This window comes from Penicillium bovifimosum (genome assembly GCF_028826915.1).
Source record: "Penicillium bovifimosum strain IBT 22155 chromosome Unknown utg000004l_segment0_segment0, whole genome shotgun sequence".
NCBI lineage: Eukaryota > Fungi > Ascomycota > Eurotiomycetes > Eurotiales > Aspergillaceae > Penicillium > Penicillium bovifimosum.
Genome location: NW_026622713.1, coordinates 1398144 through 1423904, shown reverse-complemented (window position 1 = coordinate 1423904; position 25761 = coordinate 1398144). Strand labels below are relative to the sequence as shown.

The 25761-nt window shown below is 51.8% G+C and overlaps 12 protein-coding genes across 12 annotated transcripts; 6 read left to right on the top strand and 6 right to left on the bottom strand.

The window, feature by feature from the left end:
- Positions 1-38: 38 nt before the first annotated feature.
- N7515_004850 (acyltransferase family protein) lies at positions 39-1622 on the bottom strand (the record flags this gene model as incomplete). Its single annotated transcript, XM_056665594.1, has 3 exons — positions 39-805; positions 864-1482; positions 1557-1622. 3 exons carry the CDS (start codon positions 1620-1622, stop codon positions 39-41), a joined length of 1452 nt encoding a protein of 483 aa, XP_056522544.1.
- A 963-nt stretch (positions 1623-2585) lies between these two features.
- N7515_004849 (putative GTPase activating protein (Gyp3)) lies at positions 2586-5084 on the top strand (the record flags this gene model as incomplete). The annotated part of the gene is made up of 1 exon (XM_056665593.1): positions 2586-5084. The coding sequence occupies one exon, from the start codon at positions 2586-2588 to the stop codon at positions 5082-5084; it is 2499 nt and encodes an 832-aa protein (XP_056522543.1).
- Positions 5085-5691: 607 nt separating this feature from the next.
- Positions 5692-7412, top strand: N7515_004848 (choline transporter-like family protein; the record flags this gene model as incomplete). Its single annotated transcript, XM_056665592.1, has 2 exons — positions 5692-6012; positions 6066-7412. 2 exons carry the CDS (start codon positions 5692-5694, stop codon positions 7410-7412), a joined length of 1668 nt encoding a protein of 555 aa, XP_056522542.1.
- Positions 7413-7705: 293 nt separating this feature from the next.
- N7515_004847 (uncharacterized protein) lies at positions 7706-8492 on the bottom strand (the record flags this gene model as incomplete). Its single annotated transcript, XM_056665591.1, has 2 exons — positions 7706-8347; positions 8415-8492. 2 exons carry the CDS (start codon positions 8490-8492, stop codon positions 7706-7708), a joined length of 720 nt encoding a protein of 239 aa, XP_056522541.1.
- A 1040-nt stretch (positions 8493-9532) lies between these two features.
- N7515_004846 (uncharacterized protein) lies at positions 9533-11582 on the bottom strand (the record flags this gene model as incomplete). The annotated part of the gene is made up of 2 exons (XM_056665590.1): positions 9533-10781; positions 10831-11582. The coding sequence occupies 2 exons, from the start codon at positions 11580-11582 to the stop codon at positions 9533-9535; spliced, it is 2001 nt and encodes a 666-aa protein (XP_056522540.1).
- A 727-nt stretch (positions 11583-12309) lies between these two features.
- Positions 12310-12667, bottom strand: N7515_004845 (putative quinol monooxygenase; the record flags this gene model as incomplete). Its single annotated transcript, XM_056665589.1, has 2 exons — positions 12310-12596; positions 12646-12667. The coding sequence occupies 2 exons, from the start codon at positions 12665-12667 to the stop codon at positions 12310-12312; spliced, it is 309 nt and encodes a 102-aa protein (XP_056522539.1).
- A 329-nt stretch (positions 12668-12996) lies between these two features.
- On the bottom strand, positions 12997-14564 carry N7515_004844 (bifunctional AAA family ATPase chaperone/translocase BCS1; the record flags this gene model as incomplete). Its single annotated transcript, XM_056665588.1, has 2 exons — positions 12997-14361; positions 14424-14564. The coding sequence occupies 2 exons, from the start codon at positions 14562-14564 to the stop codon at positions 12997-12999; spliced, it is 1506 nt and encodes a 501-aa protein (XP_056522538.1).
- A 496-nt stretch (positions 14565-15060) lies between these two features.
- On the top strand, positions 15061-16455 carry N7515_004843 (uncharacterized protein; the record flags this gene model as incomplete). Its single annotated transcript, XM_056665587.1, has 4 exons — positions 15061-15188; positions 15268-15312; positions 15372-16016; positions 16077-16455. 4 exons carry the CDS (start codon positions 15061-15063, stop codon positions 16453-16455), a joined length of 1197 nt encoding a protein of 398 aa, XP_056522537.1.
- A 515-nt stretch (positions 16456-16970) lies between these two features.
- Positions 16971-18879, top strand: N7515_004842 (chaperonin-containing T-complex subunit CCT3; the record flags this gene model as incomplete). The annotated part of the gene is made up of 6 exons (XM_056665586.1): positions 16971-16995; positions 17048-17114; positions 17180-17388; positions 17442-18032; positions 18094-18731; positions 18790-18879. 6 exons carry the CDS (start codon positions 16971-16973, stop codon positions 18877-18879), a joined length of 1620 nt encoding a protein of 539 aa, XP_056522536.1.
- Positions 18880-19037: 158 nt separating this feature from the next.
- Positions 19038-19634, bottom strand: N7515_004841 (uncharacterized protein; the record flags this gene model as incomplete). Its single annotated transcript, XM_056665585.1, has 1 exon — positions 19038-19634. One exon carries the CDS (start codon positions 19632-19634, stop codon positions 19038-19040), a length of 597 nt encoding a protein of 198 aa, XP_056522535.1.
- Positions 19635-21485: 1851 nt separating this feature from the next.
- Positions 21486-23460, top strand: N7515_004840 (PARP-type zinc finger-containing protein; the record flags this gene model as incomplete). The annotated part of the gene is made up of 5 exons (XM_056665584.1): positions 21486-21501; positions 21580-21715; positions 21785-21947; positions 22009-22083; positions 22141-23460. The coding sequence occupies 5 exons, from the start codon at positions 21486-21488 to the stop codon at positions 23458-23460; spliced, it is 1710 nt and encodes a 569-aa protein (XP_056522534.1).
- Positions 23461-23897: 437 nt separating this feature from the next.
- N7515_004839 (uncharacterized protein) lies at positions 23898-24575 on the top strand (the record flags this gene model as incomplete). The annotated part of the gene is made up of 1 exon (XM_056665583.1): positions 23898-24575. One exon carries the CDS (start codon positions 23898-23900, stop codon positions 24573-24575), a length of 678 nt encoding a protein of 225 aa, XP_056522533.1.
- Between the last annotated feature and the right edge of the window lie 1186 nt (positions 24576-25761).

The window sequence follows — 25761 nt, the reverse complement described above, 5'->3', positions numbered from 1 at the left end:
CTGACTATGAACATGAATGGATGATGTGCGTTATGTCATTAATTAGTCCTATTATATCCACGGGCATCAATGTCGCCCTCCAATCTAAAGTGATTAGCCTGTCCCACTTCGGACCTTAAACATATGTCCTCGTTTACAGAGGAAAGGGGCAGTATCTCGGCCTTTTGTTTAGGAGACCACATCGTACTCCTCCCCCAGGAGCGTGAGAACCACTCAAACGCAGCCGTAGCGGCCCCTGTCCTCGGTTCCACATGCCTTGCCCACTGCCGGGAAACATAGAGCAGGAAAGCAAAGAATATAACCAGAGTGACCACAAGCCGCAATGGATTCGGCGTTGGAATATAGGACTCCGGGTCAGGTGTTCCGTCCGCTCTCACGGCCGGCGCGAACCCGACAGACATGGGCAGATAGAGAAGATAGACGAGGACTGATCGCATCAGAGGCCCGTGGAGGAGATAGAGCGGGAAGCTGATAGATCCCAACCATAGCAATACTGGATGGGAGAGGATCCGCTGCATAGAGGCAGAGAGAATGATGCCCAGGCAGATCATCTGCGCGCCAAGGCCAGCGTAGTAACGGCCCACATGGGCACCTTTGGGGAAGATGATCTGGGCAAGTGCTGCAAGCTGGGAGGACCACGCGGCTTGCTCGGCGAACTGGTCCGGGTACGAGCAGAGGTAAAGGCCCAGGGTGACGAGGCCATACGGCAGAATTCGGAATAATATGCGTGGTTGAAGGGCTGTGAGGTTGTAGAACGATAACTCGGCTAGTATCATGCCGGCGAAAACGTTGATGCCGACAGTGCCTGTGGACCCTCCGTCAGTATATGTTTGGTATGATATCCGTCTTGGTCGTGCACATACCGTCCAGAGTTGCCCAGCTGTACGCATATAGAAACAATTGCGCGCAGACACGGAACAACGGCGTAGTATTGACCAAAGCCATCAAGGTCATGAAAACATATAACGAGCCTCGGTGAAGAGATAGCAATGCCCACTGGGGTTGGTCATAGGCATTTTCTCCATACATCCAAGTCCCCGCAGTCTGCCGCACCAGATCTGCGATGGCAGTGCCGAACGACAGGCTTGGCTCGGGACTTGTCGTTCGCAGCCAGTATGCATCTACCCGTCTGCCAAACTGGAAGACACCAACCTGACATAGCAGCCATGTTAAAAATGTCACCAATGTCGCAGGAACGATGAGTCTCCCTATGCGCCGGAAAGAACCAGACGAGAGCACCGCCAGGGCATCTGAAGTCGCCCCTCGTCGGGCCAGCTGAAGGGGCTTCAGGGCATTGACGAACCCAAGCAGCACGACAAAAATGGCTACCCAAGCCTGGCCTTGTATGACCAGTCTAAAGAACGGACGCTGAAACAAAGCGGAGTCTCCCGTCTCCGCATACGAGGGTGGGACTAGACCTCTCGCAAAGGAGAGACATGTATGGCTAGACACCACAAACACGGCGGCTATGCCTCGGAGGCCCTAGATCATGCAAGTTAGTGACTATATTCATGTGGCCGTTTGATGACATGCGGGGGACTTGGAATAGTGCTTACATTGGCCCAGTTACTGGGACGGATATGCAGTGTAGATTGCTTGGTCGTCGGGTCGACAATTGCCATCTTGGACAAATGGGTGCATTGCTAATTACTGGTCAATAGTATAATGCAGCAGCTGCAGCTCCCCTCACACATATAAGTACTCCGTATAGCCCATTGGATAATCATGCCTCCTTCCGGGTGTTCGTAGTCATTTGAGAAATGGAATTATCCTGAAAAAGAAAAAAAGATCTATGCAAACGTAAATGTGACATCGAATTGGAAGAGTTGACAGTTGCTATCCGAAGACGGACGGAGAGGTCGTTTAGCCACATTCCACGCTAGATGCGTAAAGGGTTTAGACTGGATTAAATCACAGGGGAAGGTCAGAGATAAAGAGGTTTAGATGTCTCGACTGAGAATCAGGGGGATATTAATCTGTAGTAGGTTGTAGATATAGTGCATTTTACAAGTTATTCAAGGAAGTTATTCAAGTTCCTTGAACTCTTCTACCTAGACCCTGATCGGCAATGTAGCCATGGTTCCGTCAAATCCGACCTGTCAACTTTTCATGCAAAATTATACGGATCACACTTGAAACAATGCAAAGATAGGAGTCGATATACAGTACTATACACAGTAGTACCAGAGTACTTCTTTATCTTCGGTTATTATACTTTCTTCCTCTCCAACAAGCTTATATCCAAGGCCCGTTCCGAGGTTCATCCCCCTTTGCCAATATTACGTCACATGACACTAAACCCAATCAGGGGAATGTTGATTTTGTTCCTGCGCCCTTCGTTTCTTTTTCTGCAGTCCTCTGGCAGGCTGTACACACTTCACAACCCCTCCCCCGAATTAGGTCTCATCTCACCTCTCGTCCTTCGTTTCGACTCCAATTCGCCATTCCTTTGTTCTGACTCCCTCTTTTGGGTTGACAAGCCTGCCTCAACCTGATATCCCGAACGTTCATGGTCTTCCGCTTGATAGCATCCCAACAGTCACGATAACAAATGTCCAGCGGGAACTGGGTGCGACATCGTGGCCATGGTCACAGAAAACGTAAATCTTCGATACCTGCCACCCTCGGCTGAATTCGACCTCCCCGGTCGCCGCAGGGTCCCTCACCCACCACGATTGCAATCTTTAGCAAATGGCCCACGCGCTGCGCGACCCGGGAACTCTGGCCCAAGGCCTTCACCTCGCTCTCCACAGCCTCCATACACCCAGCGATCGCGCTCACCTCTACCACCACCGCATACTCCTCATGAATCTCCGTGGCCACCTACTCCGCCTTATCACGGCTCCTCACAGGGTGCGAGCGGCGATTGGAACCCTGCCAGGAATGAATGGAAACCTCTAAGGTCTCCTGGTCGCCCTCCAGTATACCCCACACCACCTGAAAGCTATCCTCAGAATTGGCAAGCGCGAGATGGTGGATTGGAACGGCCAACTCATCGGAAGGGTCCACCTGCGCGAGGTGGACTCCGCATATCTCTGTCAACATCCAGGTTGAACAACAGGCGACCAAGGACGCAGGAATCCATGGAGCATCGTCCTCAGGAAATATGTCCCCAAGGACTCCTCTACCCGCGCTTCCCAGCGAATGGGCCCGCCGACGAGAACGCTGTCCGATCGAGTGTTAATTCCTCCGATACCGGTCGCTCTAGCATTGAGCAAACAAGTGGAACCGAGCGCAGCAGTGTCCTGACCAAGAGCAGCTCAATTACCGACCTATCACCGGATACTCCCGACGCGCCTTATGGAATGGACAGTGGGATGAGCGTCGACGACGCGATCTCCATGTATCTCGATGGTTTCAGCGACGTGACGGAAGAGCCTGCGTCGCCAAAATCTTACACAGGGAGCAAAGCGCCATCGATAACGCCCCCGCCATCACGCGATGCACATCCAAGCGAGGTGCACGCGCATGAAACTTCGTCGTTGAACGACGTTCCGATACCCCCGTTGCCAGAATCCAGTTACCAGCACAACCCAATGCTAGATTCATTGTTCTTGCCTAACTACACATATTCTCAACCTACCCCGATACCACCTATACTTCCAGAATCTCCTCCTGAAACCACCTCGTCGGAACATGCACGATCAGAATATACCCCCGAACCCGAGCCATCTGACGGTTCACCACCCGATCCTACTCCTCCAGAACCATCGACAACCGAGGCGCCCGATGTACGTACAGCACCACCTCAACGACAAGCCTCGAGGAAGGTCTTTGTCCCCGGATTGGTACCGCCGCCACTCCGCTCAGGAAATGGCCCTCGGGACGATTACGGTTTCCGTAAAGCCACACAATACGTGGCTTTGAATGACTACGAAGCCTGGAAGGGATCTTACTCCCATCATGTATCGCAACGGAGAGCGAAGTGGTGTGGATTGCTCAAGGAACATGGGCTACCGACATCAAATCCCACAACATTCCCACCGCAATCAACGAAGGTGAAACGGTTTGTCCGCAAAGGCATTCCTCCTGAGTTCCGGGGTGCGGCTTGGTTCTATTACGCCGGCGGGTACGAGCTATTGAACCGAAACTTTGGCCAGTATGATCAATTGGTGGCGACCGCCATGAGCTCGCCGAGCAATGATGATAAGGAGCATATCGAACGCGATCTTCACCGCACATTCCCAGACAACATCCATTTCAAACCCGAGGCAGCCGAGAAATCAGAGCCTTCCGGCAGCAGCAACCCGGCTCACGCCAATGTCACTACGGAGACGCAGATGATACAGTCCCTCCGTCGGGTTTTGTACGCATATGCGCTGCATAATCCGAAAATTGGATATACTCAATCTTTGAACTTTATCACAGGAATGCTTCTCCTGTTCCTCCCCGAGGAAAAGGCATTTTGGATGCTGCACATCATCGCTGAAGACTACTTGCCCGGTACTCACGAAATCAGCCTCGAGGGCGCGAACATTGACCTTTGGATTCTCATGGTCTTGCTTAGGGACTCCATGCCTGGTATATATTCCAAGATCGCTGCCATGGGCGGAGCTCCGGTCGGGCGGGGCAGATTGCCTCCCCTGACTGTGAACTCGCGGCTGCCAGACATCACTTTGGGACTGACGAATTGGCTTATGTCTGTCTTCATCGGGAGTCTACCCCTTGAAACCACTCTGCGAGTCTGGGATGTGTTCTTCTATGAGGGTTCGAAGACCTTTTTCCGCGTGTCTTTGGCCATCTTCAAAGCCTGCGAGAAGGATATCCTCGCCGTGACCGACCCCATGGAAGCATTTCAGATCGTCCAGACCGTCCCCAAAAAGCTGCTGGACGCGAATGCGCTGATGGATGAATGTTTCGTCCGTCGAAACCGCGTCGGACAAGGTCGCATTGAAGAGCTCAGAGCCCAGCGCCGGATCGCTGTTCGCGAAGAGAAGCTGCGACGGTCGGTGGCTTTCGGGAAAGGGCAACTTCATTCTGGGACGGACGATTTCACCGGTCGAGCCCGCACACCAGCCCCGAGTCTCGAGCACCGGGTGGCTGGTTCCTGGCGTCACTTGAAACAACACGCATTCCATAAGTGAACCGGTTACTTAATGTTTATAATCATAATTGTCAAATCGGGGGTCAGCGAGGGTAGGCTTTTGGCTGCATTGAACGGCGTCTTTGGCTTTGGGAGGCGAACTGGGTGAAGGATCAAATGTTCATGGCATTCATATTCTCACAGTTGTACATAAAATCCAAGGAATGTGTAAAGGAATTGTCTGCCAAGCAGGCAACTTGCTTGGCAATTTTCAAGTTTGAACTATCCACTCGGAGGCTAAAGTCGTAGTGTACTTCGTAGTATGACATTCACGACAGAATTGTACGACATTACTGATCCTCAAGTATTGCCGTCTCATCTTCTAGTAGAATGCAATGGCTAGCCGGTTTGAAGACGAGCCCCAAGGATACACGATAATATGAAATTGTACTCCGTAGAATGAAGGGATTCACGAGTGAACTTGATTTCTGGTTCGATGTAACTAGTTTCGGTTAGCGTCAATTTTAGCGTTTCTTAGCGTCGATCGAGCTCTACGTAGCTGAAGAGATCGGGTCATGTCGTCACGAGTCGAATGCGGTTAGCATATCATATTTCATTCTTCCATTTTGACTTTTCTTTCTCTTCTCTCTTCTTCATAACATGCAGATATGAGTGGACAGGCTGCGAGTTATTACAACCAGGGGCCTGCCCAGCCCCAGCCCCAGCCTAACTTTGACAATCGCGGCTACCAGCCCGATCAACAATACTATCAACAACCAAACGCCCAGCCTGCCTCGTACCCGCAGCCCACCTACCAGGAACCGAACTATCAACCCTCGAACAACCAGCAGCCCGCCTTTCAGCAACCTACGGCGGAGCCTAAACCAGGACCTCAATATCAGCAAAATGTTCCAGATGGCAAGTACAGCTTTGACCAGGCGTTCAAGATCGAAAAGCCCAAGTGGAATGATGTGTGGGCAGGTCTCTTGGTAAGTGGATCAACCACACCGATCATATTTTTCCAGGCTAACTCCTTCCTCAGCTGATCGCGGTATTCCTTGGGTACGTTGCCGTGTCCGGAATCACGATCCACAAGTATGCCAGGAACAAAGGCTTCAACGGAGGAGGCATCTATGACTCCCGCAATGACTTCTCCCTGGACACCAACACTCTCGTTCTGTTCATTTTCGTCCTCGTCGTCGCCTTTGTGTTATCCGGTCTCTATTTCATGGGCGCAAGATACTTCACCAAAAGCTTCATCTGGGCGACTGGCATCCTTAATATCGTCTTCGCCTTCGCAACAGGCATCTACTATATCGCACGGAAGCAATATGGTGGTGGTATCGCGTTCCTTCTCTTCGGTGTCTTCGCGACCGTCTGTTTCATCAGCTGGATCCCGCGTATTCCTTTCACTGCCTTTATGCTGCAAACTTCCATGGACGTCGCCCGCGGCTACGGAAATATCTTCCTCGTGAGCGCGCTGGGCGGAATCGTCACAGTCGCGTTCGCCGCCTGGTTTTCCGTGACCCTGGTCTCCGTCTACGTCGCCTACGAGCCCGATCCCACAGGTACTAACCCGGCGTGCCAGAACGGCGGCTGCAGCCGAGCCAAGGTCATTGGACTCGTTGTCTACGTCACCTTCGCCATGTACTGGTTCAGCGAGTGGATCAAGAACACGGTGCACACTACCATCGCTGGCGTGTATGGCGCGTGGTATTTCTGGAGCAAGTCCGCCGGCGGCATGCCCAAGGGCTCGACCCGCGGCGCATTCCGTCGCGCGACGACTTACTCCTTTGGCAGTATCAGCCTGGGCAGTCTGATTATCGCGTTCATCCAAATGTTGCGACAGGCGTGCTCGGTTGCGCAGCGCCAGGGTGCTAGCCAAGGCAATCTCATGGGCAGCATCTTCTTCTGGGTCTTGGGATGTTTCATAAGCTTGCTTAACTGGCTCGTTACTCTCTTCAACCGCTACGCCTTCTGCCACATCGCTTTGTACGGTAAGGCTTACATTCCCGCCGCTAAGGATACCTGGACCATGATGCGAGATCGAGGCATCGATGCGCTCGTGCAGGACTGCTTGATAGGTCCGGTCTTGACCATGGGCTCGACGTTCATCGGCTATGTCTGCGCTCTGCTGGCCTATCTCTACCTGCAATTCACCAGGCCGGAGTACAACCGGGATGGCAATTTCACTGCGGTCATCATGGCTTTCGCTTTTTTGATCGGTCTGCAGGTTTGTCAGGTCTTCCTGACTCCTGTCAGCAGTGGTGTTGAGACTATCTTCGTGGCCATGGGCTGGGATCCCCAGGTCATGATCAATGACCACCCGGAAATCTACTACAAGCTGGTGCAGCTCTACCCTCGTGTGCAACAGGCAATCCATGCATAGGCTTTCTGACGGAGCCGAAAACTCGATTGCAACGGTCTGCTCTCTATATCCTAGGCGAATCAACCTTCGCCATCTTTGTATTCGCATCATGCTGAGCAGCGCATAGCAAGTCGCAAGCACGTTTAATGTTAGAAATCAGTCACGCTCACTGTCAATAATAATACCAAACGTTTCATTCCTCATTACCACCAATCACAAGATAAACTAACTACCGGAACTTGAAACAAATCTCTAATAGAACCCCCCAAACCCCCAAAAAACCATCACCCCTTAAATGCTTCCAATCAACCCCCTCACAAAGCAGCCATAACACCCATAACAAGAGCAACCCCAGCGATGAGTCCCTTCCCAACCGAACGCCCGCTCTCGGCACCACCCATAAATGGCGAGAACCGACTAGGATCAACACCCGACGGCGCAGGCGTCGCCATAGACCCATAAACAACTGACGAAGAAGCCGCAACAAGCACACCATGCGAATAAGAAGCAGCAGGCGTCGACATCGCCACAGCACCCATGTTAACCCCCATACTAGACGACGGCACCTGCACGGGAATCTGCGACACATGCATCGGGTGCATCGGTCTCTCGGCAACCGGCGTGCTCTTGCAGCTGCAGTCGGTGCGAGTCTCGGTCACGTAGACGACGCGCGGAACTTCCGCGGCGGGCGAGGCGGCCTCTGGCTCCGGTGCGAAGGCACGCTTTTGCGCCGGCTCCATGGGGAGGCTGGCGTGGCGGGCTGGGGCGGGGGATTCGGTGCTGGCTTCGGGACAGAGGGAGTCGGTTAGGGCGGACAGGTCGATTCCGGTGCAGTCTGCGGCTGCGGAGGTGCTGAGGGACTCGAGGGCGGATTTGTTGGCGCACAAGCAGTCTTGTGGGGATTTGTCGGTGCAGTTTGTGAAGGTTGAGGTGTCGATGCTACCCAGGGCTGAGCTCTGTTTGGGTATGGTTATTAGTTGGTTCATTGTTTATTGGGGGGCAAGTGTGTGGGCAAGAACTTACGACGCATTTGAGGTAGTCGGCGGTTGACTGGGATAGGGCACCAGTTGCCAGGAGGGAGGCGGCGATGATGTAGCGCATTTTGATTTTGTGGTGGACTTTTGTGGTAGAATTTGGAGAGTGAGCTTGGTATGGGTATTAAGCCGCCGGGACTAGATTACTTCGCGATTTATATAGAGGCATCCTGCTGATATTTACGCAGTAAACATTCGCTTTGACATGGCATCCCTTGATCCCCTTCATGGGTTTGGATTGGTGCGATGACGTCTTGGTATTCTGGTGGATCCGACATATCATTCGAGGGTTCAATCGGGGCAATTGCTTGTGTTGGAGATAAGCTTCGGACATTGTTGGAACGCGCTCCTGGAGTCAGAGATCTGTTGATTGTGCTGGAATGACGGAAGAATGTGCCATGCCATTGCCATGTCCCTGGCGCAGATTCGTCGTTCCTGTTTCGACCCTTGGCCCCCTTATACTCCGAGGAATGTTGACTAGAAGGGTCAGGAGGCAATTTGGTTCGTTAGTCAAAATCTTCTTTGAATGAAGAGAGTTGGAGGCTTGCTTGAGCGCGAGGGAAGGGAGAGATATCGAAATTGAGTTAGGGTTATTGGGCGCACACGTGACGACCTTAGAGGTTATTGCCATTGGCTTTATTTACACCAGATGATTCCCCAATGTCCATTAGAACATGCAAATTCCATTTCCTTATTTTTAGAACTTGACCGATTCCTATTTCTACGATCTCTGATCTCACCCCCGCGTATCTGATATCAACTGTTGTACGACTGCGATGTGCACGAACAGACTCGGCATGGAATGATCGTCGATCGACAGGCACTCAAGGAGACGGTCATCCTTGGACTCAGTTTTCTGAGAACTCTGAGCAGACTGCTGAAAAGGTCCTTAGGTCACTACTATACCACTAGGAATACATCGACAGCATCAGCCATGACTATTGCCGCAATAAACTTATCAAATTGGGTATACCTAACGGACCTATCATATAAACTACCCAATACCCATTCACTCCCAAGCCACCATGACCAATTATCGAGCAGCGAACATAATAAGAAGAAGCCAAAGACCAACATATCTGAAAAGAAGCCACATCTAAGTCCAGCTCAGAACTTCTCACTCGTCACACACCGCGTGGAGTTGACCAACACCCAAGCCAGAATCCTGACAAGGAGCGTCAACCCCTTCACAACCAAATCCAAGCCAAAGAAGAGTATTCGCAGTATACTGCGCGTGATACCAGGTAATTTCTCCCCTTCTCGCGACGACCCATTCCCATACCGACCATATTTCTCCAAATCAAATTCCTCAATCCCATTTTGACCTTTATTCTTTTTCGAGCTCCGACTACCCTCCCGCGGGGCAGAGACATTTCTACCCCAAAATTTGAACGCACTCTTCTTCTGCGAAGCGTCTTTCGATTTTTTCTGCGCAGACTTAATCTGCGACGCTAGGCGCATACTCGCTTCAGTGTCTTCGCGTTCGGCAACCGTCGTGACCAGTTTCCCCTGGAACACTGGCATTGAATACTGACCCGAATTCTGAGACGTCGTTGGTCTCGACGATTTAGGCGATCCGATAACCATATCGGCAAGAATGGGATTAGTCGCTTCGTCAGAGACGGCGACGGCCAACATAGCCGCGACGAGCGAGTCAATCGCATACAAAGAGGGAATGGTAGCGACCACAGCTGCGGGGGATATGGACAGAGTTCTTGTGCCGAAGTCCAGGGATGCAAGCGGCTCGTCGAGATCTGTCACTGGGAGTACGGAAGTGCGGGGATCAGCCGCTTGTTGCGCGGCTTCCAGTGCCGTTGAGGAGAGCGGGCCGGTGACGATGATTGTCGGTGGTTGGCGGGGAGAAGCGTCGCTTGATGGTGCGGATACGGTAATGTGGACGACGCCTGAGGACTGGGGGCGGGTTGGTGAAAGGGGGATTCCGGCGGCGCCGATGAGGGCGGGCGGATGGTGTTTTGAGAAGTAGGGGTGGCGGAGCTCGTAGAGGCGTTGATGGCGGTTCCAGGAGAGACGGCAGGATTCTTGGGCTGCGGCGCGCTTGAGAGCGTCGGTTTCTATCTCGGCGCTTTCGGCGGGGGAGAGGTGGTGTTGGCGACTGATTTCTGAGGCTTGGTCTATCGCTAGCATGGCTGCTAGTCTGGAGAAGATGAGGGTTACGAGGCCGTCGTTGGGATGTTCGCGGCGGATGCGGTCTTCTAGGCTCATCATCATGATTGGGACGTCGTAGTTTGCGTTTGATGGGTCACGTCTGCTTAGGGCGAGTTCGTTGGTCGAATATGTTTGGAGTGTGTAGAATGGGTTCTGGGGGTTGCCGAGGGTGAATGTTGCTGGACCGGTCCTTAGACAGTGTAAGTATATGAGCTGACTGCAGATTCAAAGGTGCTTACTTTGACATGCGTAGATTCAATGTTCCAGCAACATCCTCTGGCCTTTGGCCATTGGCTGTTTCCCATAGCATCTTCAGTTCCTCAGCCGATGAATATCTGACCTCTTCATATTCTGAATCCCCAGTGGGAAAATTGAGCACACTCGCAGGCACAGTCTTAGGCCCAAGAACGTGGTCAATATCCGTATTCGTTGACAACGTCAGCTTAGGCGGCGGCTTCCGCGTAGACTTCGTAGACCGTGGGACAGCTGGAACTTGTGGTTGGAACACCTGCTGATTGAATGGCAGATTTGGATCGAACTGAGGAAACATCGATCTTATCGGGACCGAAGCGGTAGATGACTGCGATGACTGCGGGGAGACTGTTGCAGATGTCGTATGATTGCTAGAGCTGCTGCTGCTGCTTTGGCTACCGTGTGAAGGCAAGGCTTGCTGCTCCGCTCTCTTAGCCTGACGATTCTGACTGTGCATAGACCGAGGGGGTCTCGCATCATGAGATGTTCCTACCACCATTGGCGGTGACTTTGACCTCGAGATATCTTTCGTTGATGGTGGAGGAGGTGGAACGGGCTTGGTATCTTCGATGATCTGCAGCAGCACAGATTCAGTCTTGCCAGGGTCATTGATCTCCACTAGGGGAATCGGTGATGGCGGCTCAGCTGTAGCCACTGGCTTCTTTGCAGCCTTTCGAAATGGATTATTGTTCCTCTTCACCTCGGGTGAAGGAGGCGGGAACAATTGAAACTGATTCATTTTGTTACTCATTGCGCGAATGTAGTATGAACGTATACGCAGTAAAGCGCAGACAGCGCGCAAGCAGGGGTTTGCTTCAGTGATATACTCCCATTCTCACCGAGTCAATGCCCACAGGGCCAAAGCAGAGGACTTGGTTTGTTGAGATGTGTGACAACCCTGTGCTTATTGTAGGCGCTTAACCGATTCGGGTTGTGATTGGCTCTCATCCTGGGATGGGAACTTCCTCGTGCAGTAGCGGCGCTTCAATGCGACAAGGTGATTGGTGATGGGACCATGAGGAATCTATAATTATCGTGATCGGGACTTCAGATTGGTTGGTTATTTTTCCACTGAAGAAGTCAGTATCCTTCATCCCGGCTCGTGCATATTCTGACTGTCGGCTCCGGGCTTTACCCATAGTAGTTGGATCGTGCGAGGAAATAAGACACATAAATGGTCACCAATCGTACTACCTATGACTGAATAAAGTTTGTTCAGGCGCGTAAGAAATCCAGGGATGTTAACTAGTCATTTGACCGGTTAAACTATTTAGTCTTCGAGCTTTCGAGGACATAATTTCTCTCCACGCCCACCATACTCTCGGCTAAGTCCTAACTGGGTAGGTAGCGTTGAGATTCTGTTAAGAAGGTTCAAACCTGCGATGGTCAATTTTGAGAAGGATCCTAATATATGACGCATATGACATGCGACTGTAGTTCGCATAATCCACGTACAGTGCCCGGGTTTACATAGTAGAACCTTCCAACTCCTCCAAGCGATGCATGTCCATATCCCTCTCCAAAAGAGGGATCACATAGGGATCAAAAGTCTTCCAGTATGGGTTGTTGAGATGGTATTCTTGCGACGATTCTTGTACATAGCGCTCGACAATAGTGAAGTCCTGCTTGTCGAACACAGATTGCATAACGAACCATGAGAGGGTCTCTTTGTCGTTCGAGTACACATTGGAAGCCTCGACAAGCTTGGCCTTGAGCTTAGAGATAGACTCTTCATCTGGCTTGGCGCGGAGGTCTGTCACCGTCAGTGCTGGGAAGATACTCATTGGAGAAATAGAACATACGGACGACGATAGTGTAAACCATGATGCTGATGTTGGAGTGCTGGGTGAAAACGGAGGGGAAGTGAGGGGCAATAGTTCCCAGCTGGGGGTTTAGAACTTGATTACATGTACGGAGTACCTACCTAGATCCTGTCACAGTTAGTCAGTCAGAAAGATCGGTGAGAGAACCTTAACAGTTAACACTGATTGAAAGGTGGGGTAGATCCACGAGGTTTACCCTTAAGGGGTCCCGGTGCCTTGGTTGAGCGATTAAGCTTATTTCCCCGGTCATGTTTCCCCGGTTTGAAAACACAGCGAACCCAACAGGTCTATTTATTTTGGTTGGTCTTATTTACATAATATATTGTACAGTTATTCGTTCTTCCTCTGGTCCTGACCTAGTGCCTCGGTGTGCACAGTGTGGAGAAGACCTTCGGACATGGCGATCGCACCTTCCATGTTACCCTTGTTATACAAAAACAAGCCCTGTAGGGCAGCTGCGCTGGTCTGTCTGCTGCGATCGGCCTTGTGACCGGATTCATCTTCAATCAAGCCAAGTTCCTGAAGTCGATCCAGGAACAATTTGCGGTAGGCTCCATTGGTATCGATCTCTTCATAGAATCGATCCCATAGGCAGCTGACCTGGTAGCGAGTCAGTTCGCCCAGACGAACCGTCATATCCACACGCCCAGGACGGACTAATGCCTCATCCAGTCGTTCAACGTGGTTGGTGGTAAGGAAAATTATGCGCTCTTCTGCACTAGCGACTCCGTCAAGTGCGTTCAGCAACCCGGAGAAGGTCACATTGGCCCCGCGATAGCCATCTGCGTCGCTCTGCTCGCGTCGGTTGGAGAACGCGGCATCCACATCTTCCAACAAGACAAGCGTTCGGTTGGGAACGATCGTGAGCAGATGGTTTAACCGATCATCGGTTAAGCCCCGCTCGCTCAGGTTGAGAATCGCAATGTCGTAATCCAACTCTCCTGCCAGTGCCTGAATAAATGAGCTCTTGCCGGTACCTGGAGGACCATATAGGAGATATCCTCGTCGATACGGAATTCCACGATCATGGTACCACGATGAACTAGAAATGAAGTCTTCCACATCGGCCACCACCCGTTCCTTGACTCCCTCGTGGAGAACAACCGAGTCCAATGGACGCTTCCGGCGTGGATTTCCAAACGGTCGCCACTCTGTTCCCCAACTGTTATAGATTGTCGTCTTGCCCTCGTGCCCCTTTGCAGCATATGCGTGAGCCTCGGTGAAGAGGTCCTCGAAGATGTGGCGCTGAGAGTAGAGGGTGGTGAGGGTGATTGTCTCCCATGGTTTTCCGGTTTGAATGTCACGAGATTTCGACTCGCGCATGCGATTTACGAAGACAAATGCATTCTTATATCGTAAGACGTGTTTTCCAGGTCCTGGGACCAGAGAAAAGTGTGTGTGGATCGCCCCGTTCGAATGCTCGACCTTTTGCGTTTGAATGGAGAGGTGGCGCATGCCGGGTGTGAGTTTTTGAAGGAACCGGTCCATGTAGCCGGATGTATTCGCTGCAGCTCGGCCTGCATTAAGTTGTGATTGTTGATAGAGGGTCATCCAGTGCAGAAACCACGGGTAGGAGTCATCTTTGATGCTGATCTCGACATCTACCAACATCCGTCGTCGAAGAAGAGCTGCCCCATGTCGAATACCCTTTTGTGCAAATGTCAAGCCTGCTCCTAGACCTGCAAGGCCAAAACCCTGGTAGCACCGAGTATTAGTACTGTCATTGCAGCTCATGAATCTAAGACTGAATCTCATACCGCGGTGAACAAGGGATTGCTCGTAAGCTGTGAGAGAAGACTTCCGTCGCCCCTTTGCGCTGACTGCAGTGCGTCAGATCTTTGTTGGAGAATTAATTCGCCCGCAGATGGCGCAGCAACAGGGACCCCATTTGGCTCCATCCCAAGCTAATCGTAAGAGTTATGAAGACGCAAAATGTCGGGCGGAAGATTGATAAGGAGGGCAGATACCGGAGTTACAACGGGCCGGTGGGTTGATGCATCCGCGGACCCATGGACTAGCAACTACATCGTTACCACGTTATCCAGCGAGGACTACATTGTGGCATACCGATGTCGCGTCACAGTCCCGACTTGCATGCAAGATGATGGAGTTCAGAGTGCAATGTTTACTGGCACGGATTCACATGTCGGCCCCGAGGGCCGACGATCGAGACGGGGAAGTTGTGCCGTGTTGATAGCGTCGGAGATAGCGGGCTAAAAAGCGATATGTTTCTTTCATTGCTTTCCCGGGCTGCACATTAACGTGTCCCATGCATGACCCGAGGCGCCTTTCGTATTAAAGCCTTGGCCTTCGATGCGAAGCCCTGCACCCCGTTCCCCGCTTCTTCGGTGGACGGAGTATCGACGAGCTTTACACCATCCGCCAATTCGCAGAATGAGCACTGCAGCGACGACAGAGGTGCTTTATGCGCTAACGGTCGCTAGGTCGCCGACCAGACCTAGCCCCGAAGATGTGCTGGCGAAGAACCATCACACTAGTACTGGGTTCCGAAACCCATGGGAGTAAGCAATCCTCCTTGACTGCTTCGCTCTTATGTTGTCGCTGCGTCGCGTAGACTAACAAGGGACTTTGTATCGTTAGGTCTTACCGTCATTTGTCTTCCAAGGAAATCACGCAAGCGATGATGTGAGTTCACCTACCGCATAGTTAGGGCATATTTCGTTTTCTAATCCACGCTTCTGCAGCTCTCGTCGATTGAGTGGCAAGGCAAATAACCCGGATACCACCCCGCCAACCGTCACCGTTCGCGACTCACAGTTTCTTCCTACTCGAGACACTCCCAAGCTCCGAGCGACATGGCTCGGCCACGCATGCTATTATGTGGAATTTCCAGGCGGCCTCCGGGTGTTGTTTGACCCCGTGTTTGACGCGCGTTGTGGACCAGGCTATGGAGGTCTTGTTCTCGGCCCGAAACGCTTCACTGATCCTGCCTGTCAGGTTAAGGATATTCCTTTTATCGACGTCGTAGTTATCTCCCACAACCACTACGACCACTTATCCTACCCCACCATCAGGGAGATTGCTAAGAGGCACCCCAACTGCCATTTCTTCGCCCCGCTTGGCAACAAGGCTTGGTTCCACAGCTGTGGCATTCAGAATATCACCGAGTCGGATTGGTGGGATGAAATTGATATTGCCCTGTCACCAAAGGAGAACAAGACCACACAGGTCGAGCCGATAGGCGAAGCTTCAACCACGGCAGAGATCAAAGCGCGCATCAGTTGCCTGCCCAGTCAACATATTACTGCCCGCACTCTTTTCGACCGTTCCAAGACTCTATGGGCTGCCTGGTCCATTGAATCTGGTGGTAGCAAGGTTTATTTTGCTGGGTACGACGAACCCCCGAAGATCCTACAATTATGGTTCCTTCTTGCTGACATTTAATCTAGCGATTCCGGTTACCGATCAGTTGAAGAGCTACCTGAGGGAGAAGACGACTGGGATCCGAAGTATCAGTTCCCCATCTGTCCTGCCTTCAAGCAGGTCGGTGACTTCCGCGGACCGTTTGATCTTGGCTTGATACCCATCGGAGCCTACGCTCCTCGTCACTTCTTTAGTCCAGTACACGCTGACCCTCATGATGCCGTCCACATTTTCCGAGATACGAAGTGCGAAAAGGCACTGGGTATGCACTGGGGAACATGGGTCCTGACCGAGGAAGATGTCCTGGAGCCCCCCAAGAAGCTCAAGGAAGCGCTGAAGAAAAACGGCCTCCCCGAGAGCGGCATCTTTGACGTGTGTGATATCGGCGAGAGCCGTGAATTCTAAACAGGTTCTTACTTCTTCCATGGGTACATATAAATGCAGTTGCCAGTCTGCAATACTCGGCAACCTATACTTCGTACTTTCGTCTCGATCTGTTCCATCGTATCTGATTAGGCAATTTTGTGAATCGTGGATATTGCGATCTTGTAAAGGGTAGCCTCATTTGAAACATACAAGTTTTCTTCAGGGTTCAGCGAGCCTAGCCTAACCAAGAAAAAGACATAACGCCCTTGAACCTCCTCCTTTTCAAGACTGAACAAGTGTGTATCATATTGCTCCGACATCCGTCGTGGTTGAGTTGGAGATGTTTGCCTGGTTTGTGAAAGGTGGACGCTAAACCCCATCTGTACTAGCGTGAGGGAGCTCCCACTTCGCCTGGAAATTTGATGGAGTGCGGGCGAACAGCGTTGAAGTCGGAACTCTTGGATTATCATCTTCTTGCAATATTTTTCGATATTCGCAAGTGATACGGACCATTCCTTTACTTTCCGCTCCACAGACCATAAATCACCGCCAACATGCAGGCTCCGGTGGTGGTAATGAGTATGTTACCCCCCATCGAGTTGCTCCCCTTAAATACTAACAAGTCATATAGACACCAATTCCGGTGAGCGCCAAGTTGGCCGGAGAGCACAGATGTCCAACATCACTGCGGCAAAGACGTATGCCATCCCTCGATATCCCGTTGTTCTCATCGGCTCGATGCTAATCTCATAAACAACAACAGTGTTGCGGACATCATCCGGTCATGTCTCGGACCCAAGGCCATGTTGAAGATGCTGCTTGACCCCATGGGCGGTATTGTATTGACGAACGATGGTCACGCCATTCTGCGAGAGATCGAAGTGTCCCACCCCGCAGCCAAGAGCATGATCGAGCTCAGCCGTACCCAGGACGAGGAGGTTGGAGATGGCACCACGACGGTTATCATCCTAGGTATGATAACACGCATCCCGGATATTTTGCGGACAATGACTGATTCCTGTTAGCCGGTGAAATGCTCGCCCAGGCCATCCCCCAGCTCGAACGCAACATCCACCCCGTCGTCATCATCCAGGCCTTCAAGCGTGCTCTCGCCGATGCCCTTCAGATTGTGGAGGAGGTCTCGACACCCGTTGATATTACCGATGACAAGGCCATGTACTCCCTTATCCAGTCCTCCATCGGAACCAAATTCGTCTCCCGGTGGTCAGAGCTCATGTGCAGCCTAGCTCTGCGCGCTGTGCGAACTGTTTCCTTCGATGTCGGTGGTGGAAAGCAGGAAGTCGATATCAAGCGTTACGCCCGTATTGAGAAGATTCCCGGTGGTCAGATCGAGGACTCTGAGGTGATCGATGGTGTTATGGTCAACAAAGATATCACGCATCCCAAGATGCGTCGCAGAATCGAAAACCCCCGCATTCTTCTTTTGGATTGCCCTCTGGAGTACAAGAAGGGAGAGTCCCAGACGAACATTGAAATCTCCAAGGAGGATGACTGGAACCGCATGCTCCAGATTGAGGAGGAGCAGGTCAAGCACATGTGCGAGGCCGTTTTGGCTTTCAAGCCCGACGTCGTGATCACCGAAAAGGGTGTTTCTGGTAAGCTAGCGGTTACATGGGGGCTGATTGATTGCATATTCTAACCACCGAGTGCTACTAGATCTTGCACAGCACTTCCTCATGAAGGCCAACATCACAGCCCTCCGCCGTGTGCGAAAGACCGACAACAACCGCATTGCCCGTGCAAGCGGTGCCACCATCGTCAACCGTGTCGATGACATCCAGGAGTCCGATATCGGTACGGGATGTGGACTGTTCGAGATTGAGAAGATTGGAGATGAGTACTTCACATTCATGCGCAAGTGCAAGTCCCCGAAGGCCTGTACGATCTTGTTGCGTGGACCCTCCAAGGATATCCTCAACGAGATTGAGCGCAATCTGCAGGATGCTATGTCCGTTGCTCGCAACGTTATCTTCCACCCCCGTCTGTCTCCCGGTGGTGGTGCTGTTGAGATGGCCGTCTCTGTGAAGCTCAGCCAGCTCGCTCGCTCCATCGAGGGTGTCCAACAGTGGCCTTACAAGGCTGTTGCTGATGCCATGGAGGTTATTCCCCGAACATTGGCCCAGAACGCTGGTGCCAGCCCCATCCGTGTTCTCACCCGTCTCCGCGCCAAGCACGTTGAGGGCCACAACACCTGGGGTCTGGACGGTGAGTCTGGCAACCTGGTTGATATGAAGGAGTACGGTGTTTGGGAGCCGGAAGCCGTCAAGCTCCAGAGTATCAAGACAGCTGTCGAGGTAAGCATCCTACTATTTCCACATATGCGCTACGGTTCACTAACATATCCATCTCTAGTCCGCATGTCTGCTTCTCCGCGTCGACGACATCTGCAGCGGAAAGTCCGCCCAACAGATCGCCGGCGGCGGTGGTGGCGGCGAGGAATGATTGATAGACGAAAAAGAAAAATGATCCTTGGACTCGAGGTCCGTACATAATGTTACACGATTTGCCTCTGGGCTGTCCACCCTTCTGTATGAATATCCAAGTAAAAAAGCAAATCCAGATGGGTATCTCCGTATCATAAACTGGCCCGCATTCCCCTTTCAGTCCTCATCATGAATAATGACTCCAGGCACTTCCTGCACAGCCACAGGACCATCCGTAGCATCTCCGTCATTCGCTTCAGCGGGGACCATTGAACCCGGAGCAGGCACATCCTTCGTAGGCGCCGTATCCATCGGCTCACCACCATTACCACCACCACCACCCTTCTTCCCCTTACTCTTCTTCTTCTCCCTCCTTTTCCGATTCTTCTCCGTCTTTTCCGCATCCCTCCTCCTCGCTTCCTCTCTCTCCTTCTCCCATTGAGCATTATTCTTCTCCTGATCAACCTCCTCCTGCATCAGCCGCAGCCGCTCATACTCCCGTCGCCGACTGGCCTTGTATACATGGAACTCGCCCGATCCCGCACCAGCCGAAGATCCCTGCACATTGGTAACGATTTCCGGTGGCGCAGAGAGATTCGCGACAGTGCGCGGCTTTGCGGGTGTCGGTAGGTGCAGGTCCTTGCTCGGGTCTTTGAAAAGGGTTTCGATTTGGTGTGCGACCTCGGAATGCGGAGTCACGGCGCGCCGTTTTGTTGGCCGCTTGCTGCGTGGATCGGCGCTTGTAGGCACGGATTCTGGGCCTGGCTCGGACATTGTAGGTGTTTCGTGATTTTGGGGTTTGGGATTTGCGCTGGTGGGTTGTGTAGTTGGTTTGTTGCTTGTTCTCCTGTTGGCTGGGAATGGTGGGTTCGGGTTCTCGCGCTGATGTTTGGGTCTAGTGTGGTTGAGTGGAGGAGGTGCTGATCTAATTAGAAGGTAGAGGCTGAGAATGGCGAGTGGGAGTTACTGTGCCTGGCCCTGTCGTGATGTAGATTTAGCTGGCTGCTGGACATTGAATAGAGACGCGCTAGCCTAAGGCGGTTAGCGGCGGCAGCACTGCTGATCCGTCCCGGGCATATGTGTTCCGTGTCGGATAAATGCACCTCCTGATTTTACTCCGTAAACTCGTTGAAGGAGCAGGCCCTGGAGCGCATAGCAGCACGAAAAGCTAGATCGGGTCAGTGGGTGCGTCATCGTCATAATCATGCTTACACCAGATCAGAGACGGCACGTGTCGCTGTGGGATGATCATGATGATGATGAATTCATTGACCCGATTTAGCTCGCTTTACGTACATGCTGTCGCTGTGGGATTGGGGCAATCCGTATGGATGTAGCCTTGCCAGTTGCCCGAATGCTTGCCAGTTGGCGGGAAGCTCGCAAACGAGTCTGGAACTGCCCGGCGTTGGCTCTTGTCAACTAGGTATTGCAACCTACTTCACAGTTTCTCTTCGATAACTACTTCGTGATCTAGCCACTCACCTAGAAGTTCCACCATCCTCTATCTCATTGAAAGATTTCCCGAAACTCAAGAGTCTCAGTTTCGGTATCCACACTCTAAGCTATTTTGCGTGGGGTGTAGGATCCAGCCAGGGTGGATTCCCCGATGGTCGAATGGACCTCAATGCTTCAATCTGGCTGATCATTGACCTCCCCTCCCAATCTCGAATCTCTGCATGTTTATGGACGGGGAGAGGGGCCGCATGTTTTCAAGTCCATCCTATCTAATCAAGATGTGGATGCTCAACTTGAACGACTACGCGAAAGGGATTCCATGAAGATTGAAGGTATAGATAGTCCTATTCCAAATGGAAAGGTAGTGGATGACGGAGAGGATGGTAACGATCGAACGCTTTATTCGAAGGATCCAGATGATCACGGATTTGACGATATCGAGCGGATTATGCTGGAAGCGGAGGAAAAGTACAGGGGAAATACTTGCTTCCATGAAGGACAGCGACCCATCTAGACACTCTAAAAGAACATAGGAAGTTATCCAGTTACCCAGTATTATGGAAGGAGACTGTGCTACAGCCCTAGGAAGATGCTTCATCGGTCAGCTTCCAGAGGTTTAGGGCATGGTAGCCCTGATACAATCGGAGTATTTTCAGTCAGATTCCCAGCCACTTTAATTCCCCAGCCATTTCACTCAATGAATGGAATTGTATTGCTAAATTCTAACTGAATAGAACAAACGGCTGAAATTGAAATAAATGTTCTATTCAACTTCCTATACTCAGTATCCGCAGATCATTCAAGGGGCTACGTCACACTAAATACACTTCCTTTGTCTTCGAACATTCATGAATGGAAATAGAGAAAATACCTATTAGATTCAGATATAAGAAGAATAAAGTGTTATAACTGTTATTCTCTATTCTTCATACAATTCACACTCGCTTCAATTAGGTGGTTGCTGAAAAATAAAAGTTTCTCTCCAGCTGACCCTTTAATCTGGGTTGCACACGTTCTTCTTCTCCCAACTTCTTCTTTTCAACTTCATCTACTACGACTCGCGTATCTTCTCAGATTGCGACACACAATTACATCTAACATCTTTACTCCCCTTTAGCCTCGCTGCTACGAGTTTATCAACAAATTTCCAATCATTGAGCACTAGTCAAGATGCCTTATCGCATTGGTATGTTTCATCCCGTCCACCGAAGACTGCTCCTTCTCGACCAAGAGTGTATGACCTCATTGCTAACCCCATGATCAGAAACTGCTCGCCAAGGCCGAGCTGGCTGCAAGAGCCCGGAGTGTATTAAGAAGCAGGTCAAGATTGCCAAGGGCGAACTCCGCATTGGTACCTGGATCGATGGTCAGAGCTTCCAAAGCTGGGCCTGGCGCCACTGGTGAGTACGGTTGCTTCAACTTGGCTTCAATCCTCCAAGTAGATTGTTCCAAAAGCTGATCTCGTTCAGGGGCTGCTTGACTCCCAAGATGATCGAGAACATTAAGAATTCTCTTTCTGATGAGAACGATACCTCCGAGCTCGATGGCTACGAGGAGCTTGATGTCGACGACCGGGCCAGGATTGACAGGGCCTTTAAGAATGGCCACGTTGACGATGAGGAATGGAATGGCGTAAGTTCACAATCCTGACATCTCACTCCACAGCTGCGGTAGAAGCTAATTGGGGGAATAGGACGTTGAATTCAACCGACCTGGAAAGACGGGCATGCGTCCTCGTGCTACCAAGGCCAATGCTAAGACTGAGGAGGTTCGTGGCTTTCATTTTTGGATCTCGGACCAAATGAGATACTAATTCCAGTTACAGTCAAAGGAATCCGAGGAGTCATCTTCTGTTGTCAAGCATGAGCTCTCTGACGCTGAGGGTGCTGAGGACCAGCCCAAGAAGAAGCGTGCTCGCGCCAAGAAGGCCACAGAGAACGACACTGCTATTGCGGATGCTGCCGTCACTGAGGTTGCCACCGCTGAGAGCGAGCCCAAGGCGTCTAAGGAGCGTGGTCGCCCTGCCAAGAAGGCGTCCGAGGATGAGTCTATTGATGCCACTTCTGAGGTGAAGGCTGATTCCAAGAAAGCCGCCCGTGGCAAAAAGCGTACCCAGGATGAGGTTGACGCTGCTAATGCGGAGCCCAAGTCGGAGCGCCGACGCTCTCTCCGAAACCGCAAGACCACTGCTACCTATGCTGACAGCGAATCCGAGGAGGACGCTGACAACGATTCCGACGAGGACCTTAAGAAAGAGGCGGCTCCTCAGAAGACGCATAAGATTACTGGTTCTGCCGTCCCCAAGGAAACCAAGAAACGTGCCACTGGCGGTAAGAAGGTTGCTGACAAGGATGCTTCTGCCGCTGAGAAGGAGGGCAAACCCGCCGGTAAGAAGGCGGCTGTTCCTGCCAACGCGTCCAAGAAACTCTCTCCCCCCACGAAGAGTGAAGTCAAAAAGGAGGAAACATCGTCTACTGACACCGAGAATGCCGTTACTAACGGCAAGACCGCGAAACGTGCGAATGGTGCGAAGGCTGCCAACAGCTCAAAGACCAAGAATGGCGGGAAGGATGAGCAGCATGTCGAGAAGATGAAGGTTGAGCAGCCTGCTGAGGATAAAAAGCGAACCCGCGGCGACAAAGGTATCAAGGAGGAGAAGCCCGCTGAGGCGGCCGAGAAGACCAAGCGCATCCGCGGCGCGAACAAAAATCCCAAGGAGACCGCCGATGCTCCTGAAAAGAAGCTCAAGGCCACCCGCAGCCGCAAGGCCGCTGCCACTGAGCCCGCTGAGGAGCTGACCAAGAAGGGCACCAAGCAGACCGCGAAGAAGACCCCTGAGGGCACCGATGCCGGCAAGGGGAAGCCCAACCGTGATCGCAAGGCTGCTGCCGCGAAGGAGCCTTCTGAGGGCTCTGAGGACAAGTCCGCGGGCAGCGCCGATGACAAGCCCCAGAACGCACACAAGGAGCATTCTGCCAAAATTGCTGAGGCTGTCACCGAGCCTGAGAAAGTTGTTAAGAAGGAGGCCAGCCAGGAGCCTGCCAGGTCCAGCGCTGAGCCTACTGAGGCCACCAAGGAGACCGCCAAGGTCGAGGACGATGAGGAGTTCGCTGAGGTCACCAAGGACACGGTCAAGGTTGAATAAGGGATATGACGCCTTCGCTATGGACGCGTGAGCCCTGGCTACCAGGGCAACATCCATCCGATGATCCCACTGTGTGTTGCGTGAATGGTTTCTTTTGCGATATGAGATACCAGCGGCAAAGTCCTCTGATGATGTTTACTAGGCTGGTAACTAGTTGCCCGGAAATCGAATTGCTTTTCTTGGATTTTCTTTCTGGTAGGAAAGGTAGATGCCCCTAAACAGAGACCTCTTTGTCTTTGACGCCTGCATACACTCGGCTTAGAGTAGCGCCCAATCTACCTGAATTCCTACATTTCCTGAGTCGTTTCTACGAAATGATGAAACCGGGGAATGGAAATAATGATTATAATATGCCATCCAGTGATGAACCATGAAAGTGAACGATCGCCTTATGCTATTGGTATCCTGAAGATAGAGAAACAAGGACAAAAACAGAAATGGATATCCATTTGTCACTGGTGCAGTCAAAAATTGCTATGGTTGCGAAGGCTGCCAACGCCTCAAAGACCAAGAATGGCGTCAAGGATGAGCAGCCTGCTGAGACTGGATCCCTCACGCCATTCGTGGTCTTTGAGGCGTTGGCGGCCTTCGGCGGCGCCAAGAGTATCAAGGAGGAGAAGCCCGCTGAGGCTACCGAGAAGACGAAGCGCACCCGTGGCGCCAACAAGAGTACCAAGGAGACCGCCGATGCTCCCGAAAAGAAGGTCAAGGCCACCCACAACCGCAAGGCCGCTGCCACTGAGAAGGCTGAGGAGCCTACCAAGAAGGGCATCAAGGAGACCGCCAAAAAGAGCCCTGAGGGCAACGATGCCGGCACGGAGAAGCCCAAGCGTGATCGCAAGGCTGCTGCCACTAAGGAGTCTTCTGAGGGCTCTGATGACAAGTCCGCGGGCAGCGCCGATGACAAGCCCCAGAACGGACCAAAGGAGGATTCAGCCCAGGTTGCCGAGTCTGTCAAGATGGAGACGAAGGAGGCCAGCAAGGAGCCTGCTAAGCCTAGCGCTGAGCCTGCTGAGGCCGCTGATGAGGCCGCTGATGCCACCAAGCACTTTGTCAAGGTTGAGGCCGATGAGGAGTCCGCTGGTGCCACCAAGGACACTGTCAAGGTTGAGTAAGGGATATGACGCTTTCGCTATGGATGCGTAAGCCCTGGCTACCAGGGCAACATCCATGCGATGATCCCACTGTGTGTTGCGTCAATGTGTTTTGCGATATGAGATACCAGAGGCAAAGTCCTCTGATGATGTTTACTAGGCTGGTACCTAGTTGCCCGGAAATAGAATTGCTTTTCTTGAATTTTCTTTCTGGTAGGAAAGGTAGATGCCCCTAAACAGAGACCTCTTTGTCTTTGACGCCTGCATAGACTCGGCTTAGAGTAGCGCCCAATTTACCTGAATTTCTACATTTCCTGGGCCGTTTCTATGACATGATGAAACCGGGGAATGGGACTAAGGATTGGAATTTGCCATCCAGTGAGGAACCATGAAGGTGAGCGATCGCCATCTGCTATGGGTATCCTGAAGATAGAGAAACAAGGACAAAAACACAAAATCCCCCCATCTCACAGTAAAAACGAAATCACGAAAGAGGGTTCGAAAGAAGAGGTAAAACTCGACTAAACAGTCAACCTCCACCCTCCCGACCCATCCACCGAGAAGATTCTCAAAAAGCCTAGACGAGACCTGAAGACAAACCAGTAGCAAAGAAAACCACAAACTCCCTCAAACCTTGCCTACACCGCGACTATCCAGTAATAACTGGGTATTCCCATAACCCTCGGGATCCGGAATATGCGCCAAAGTCCTCAAATGCAGCACAACATCCTGCAACTTCGGATACGCTCTCAACAAGTCCCAGAACCGCTCACTACAGATGTACCTCATGAAATCCGAAGTCTCAGTCAGGAAATACACTAGCCAGAACTGGAAATAATCACAAGTCTGCGTGCTGAACTCGGTCAGCCCCGCGAACGCAGCACCAGCAAGCTCCAGATTGGCTCGGTTTCGGGTTAGCGTGGCAGAATTTCACAAATTCGGCAGAATCGCAGACGGTAGTCTGAGGTCACTGAGGAAGAAGGCGGCTCTTGCCGCTAGTAAAATGGTGTGGTGTCTGTATCAATTCCAATTTCCCGCTCTCCTAGTGGTGCAGTTCTCCCACCCACTACGGAGTACACAGTACAATATAACTATGCTTGAAATCCAATACTCTAGTATCGCCCCGGCCGAGCAGCACAGCTCTTGCACATCCTGTCATACAGTCCATTCCAGTCATCACTGGTGGTTTCTGTCGTAAAGTCGAGAG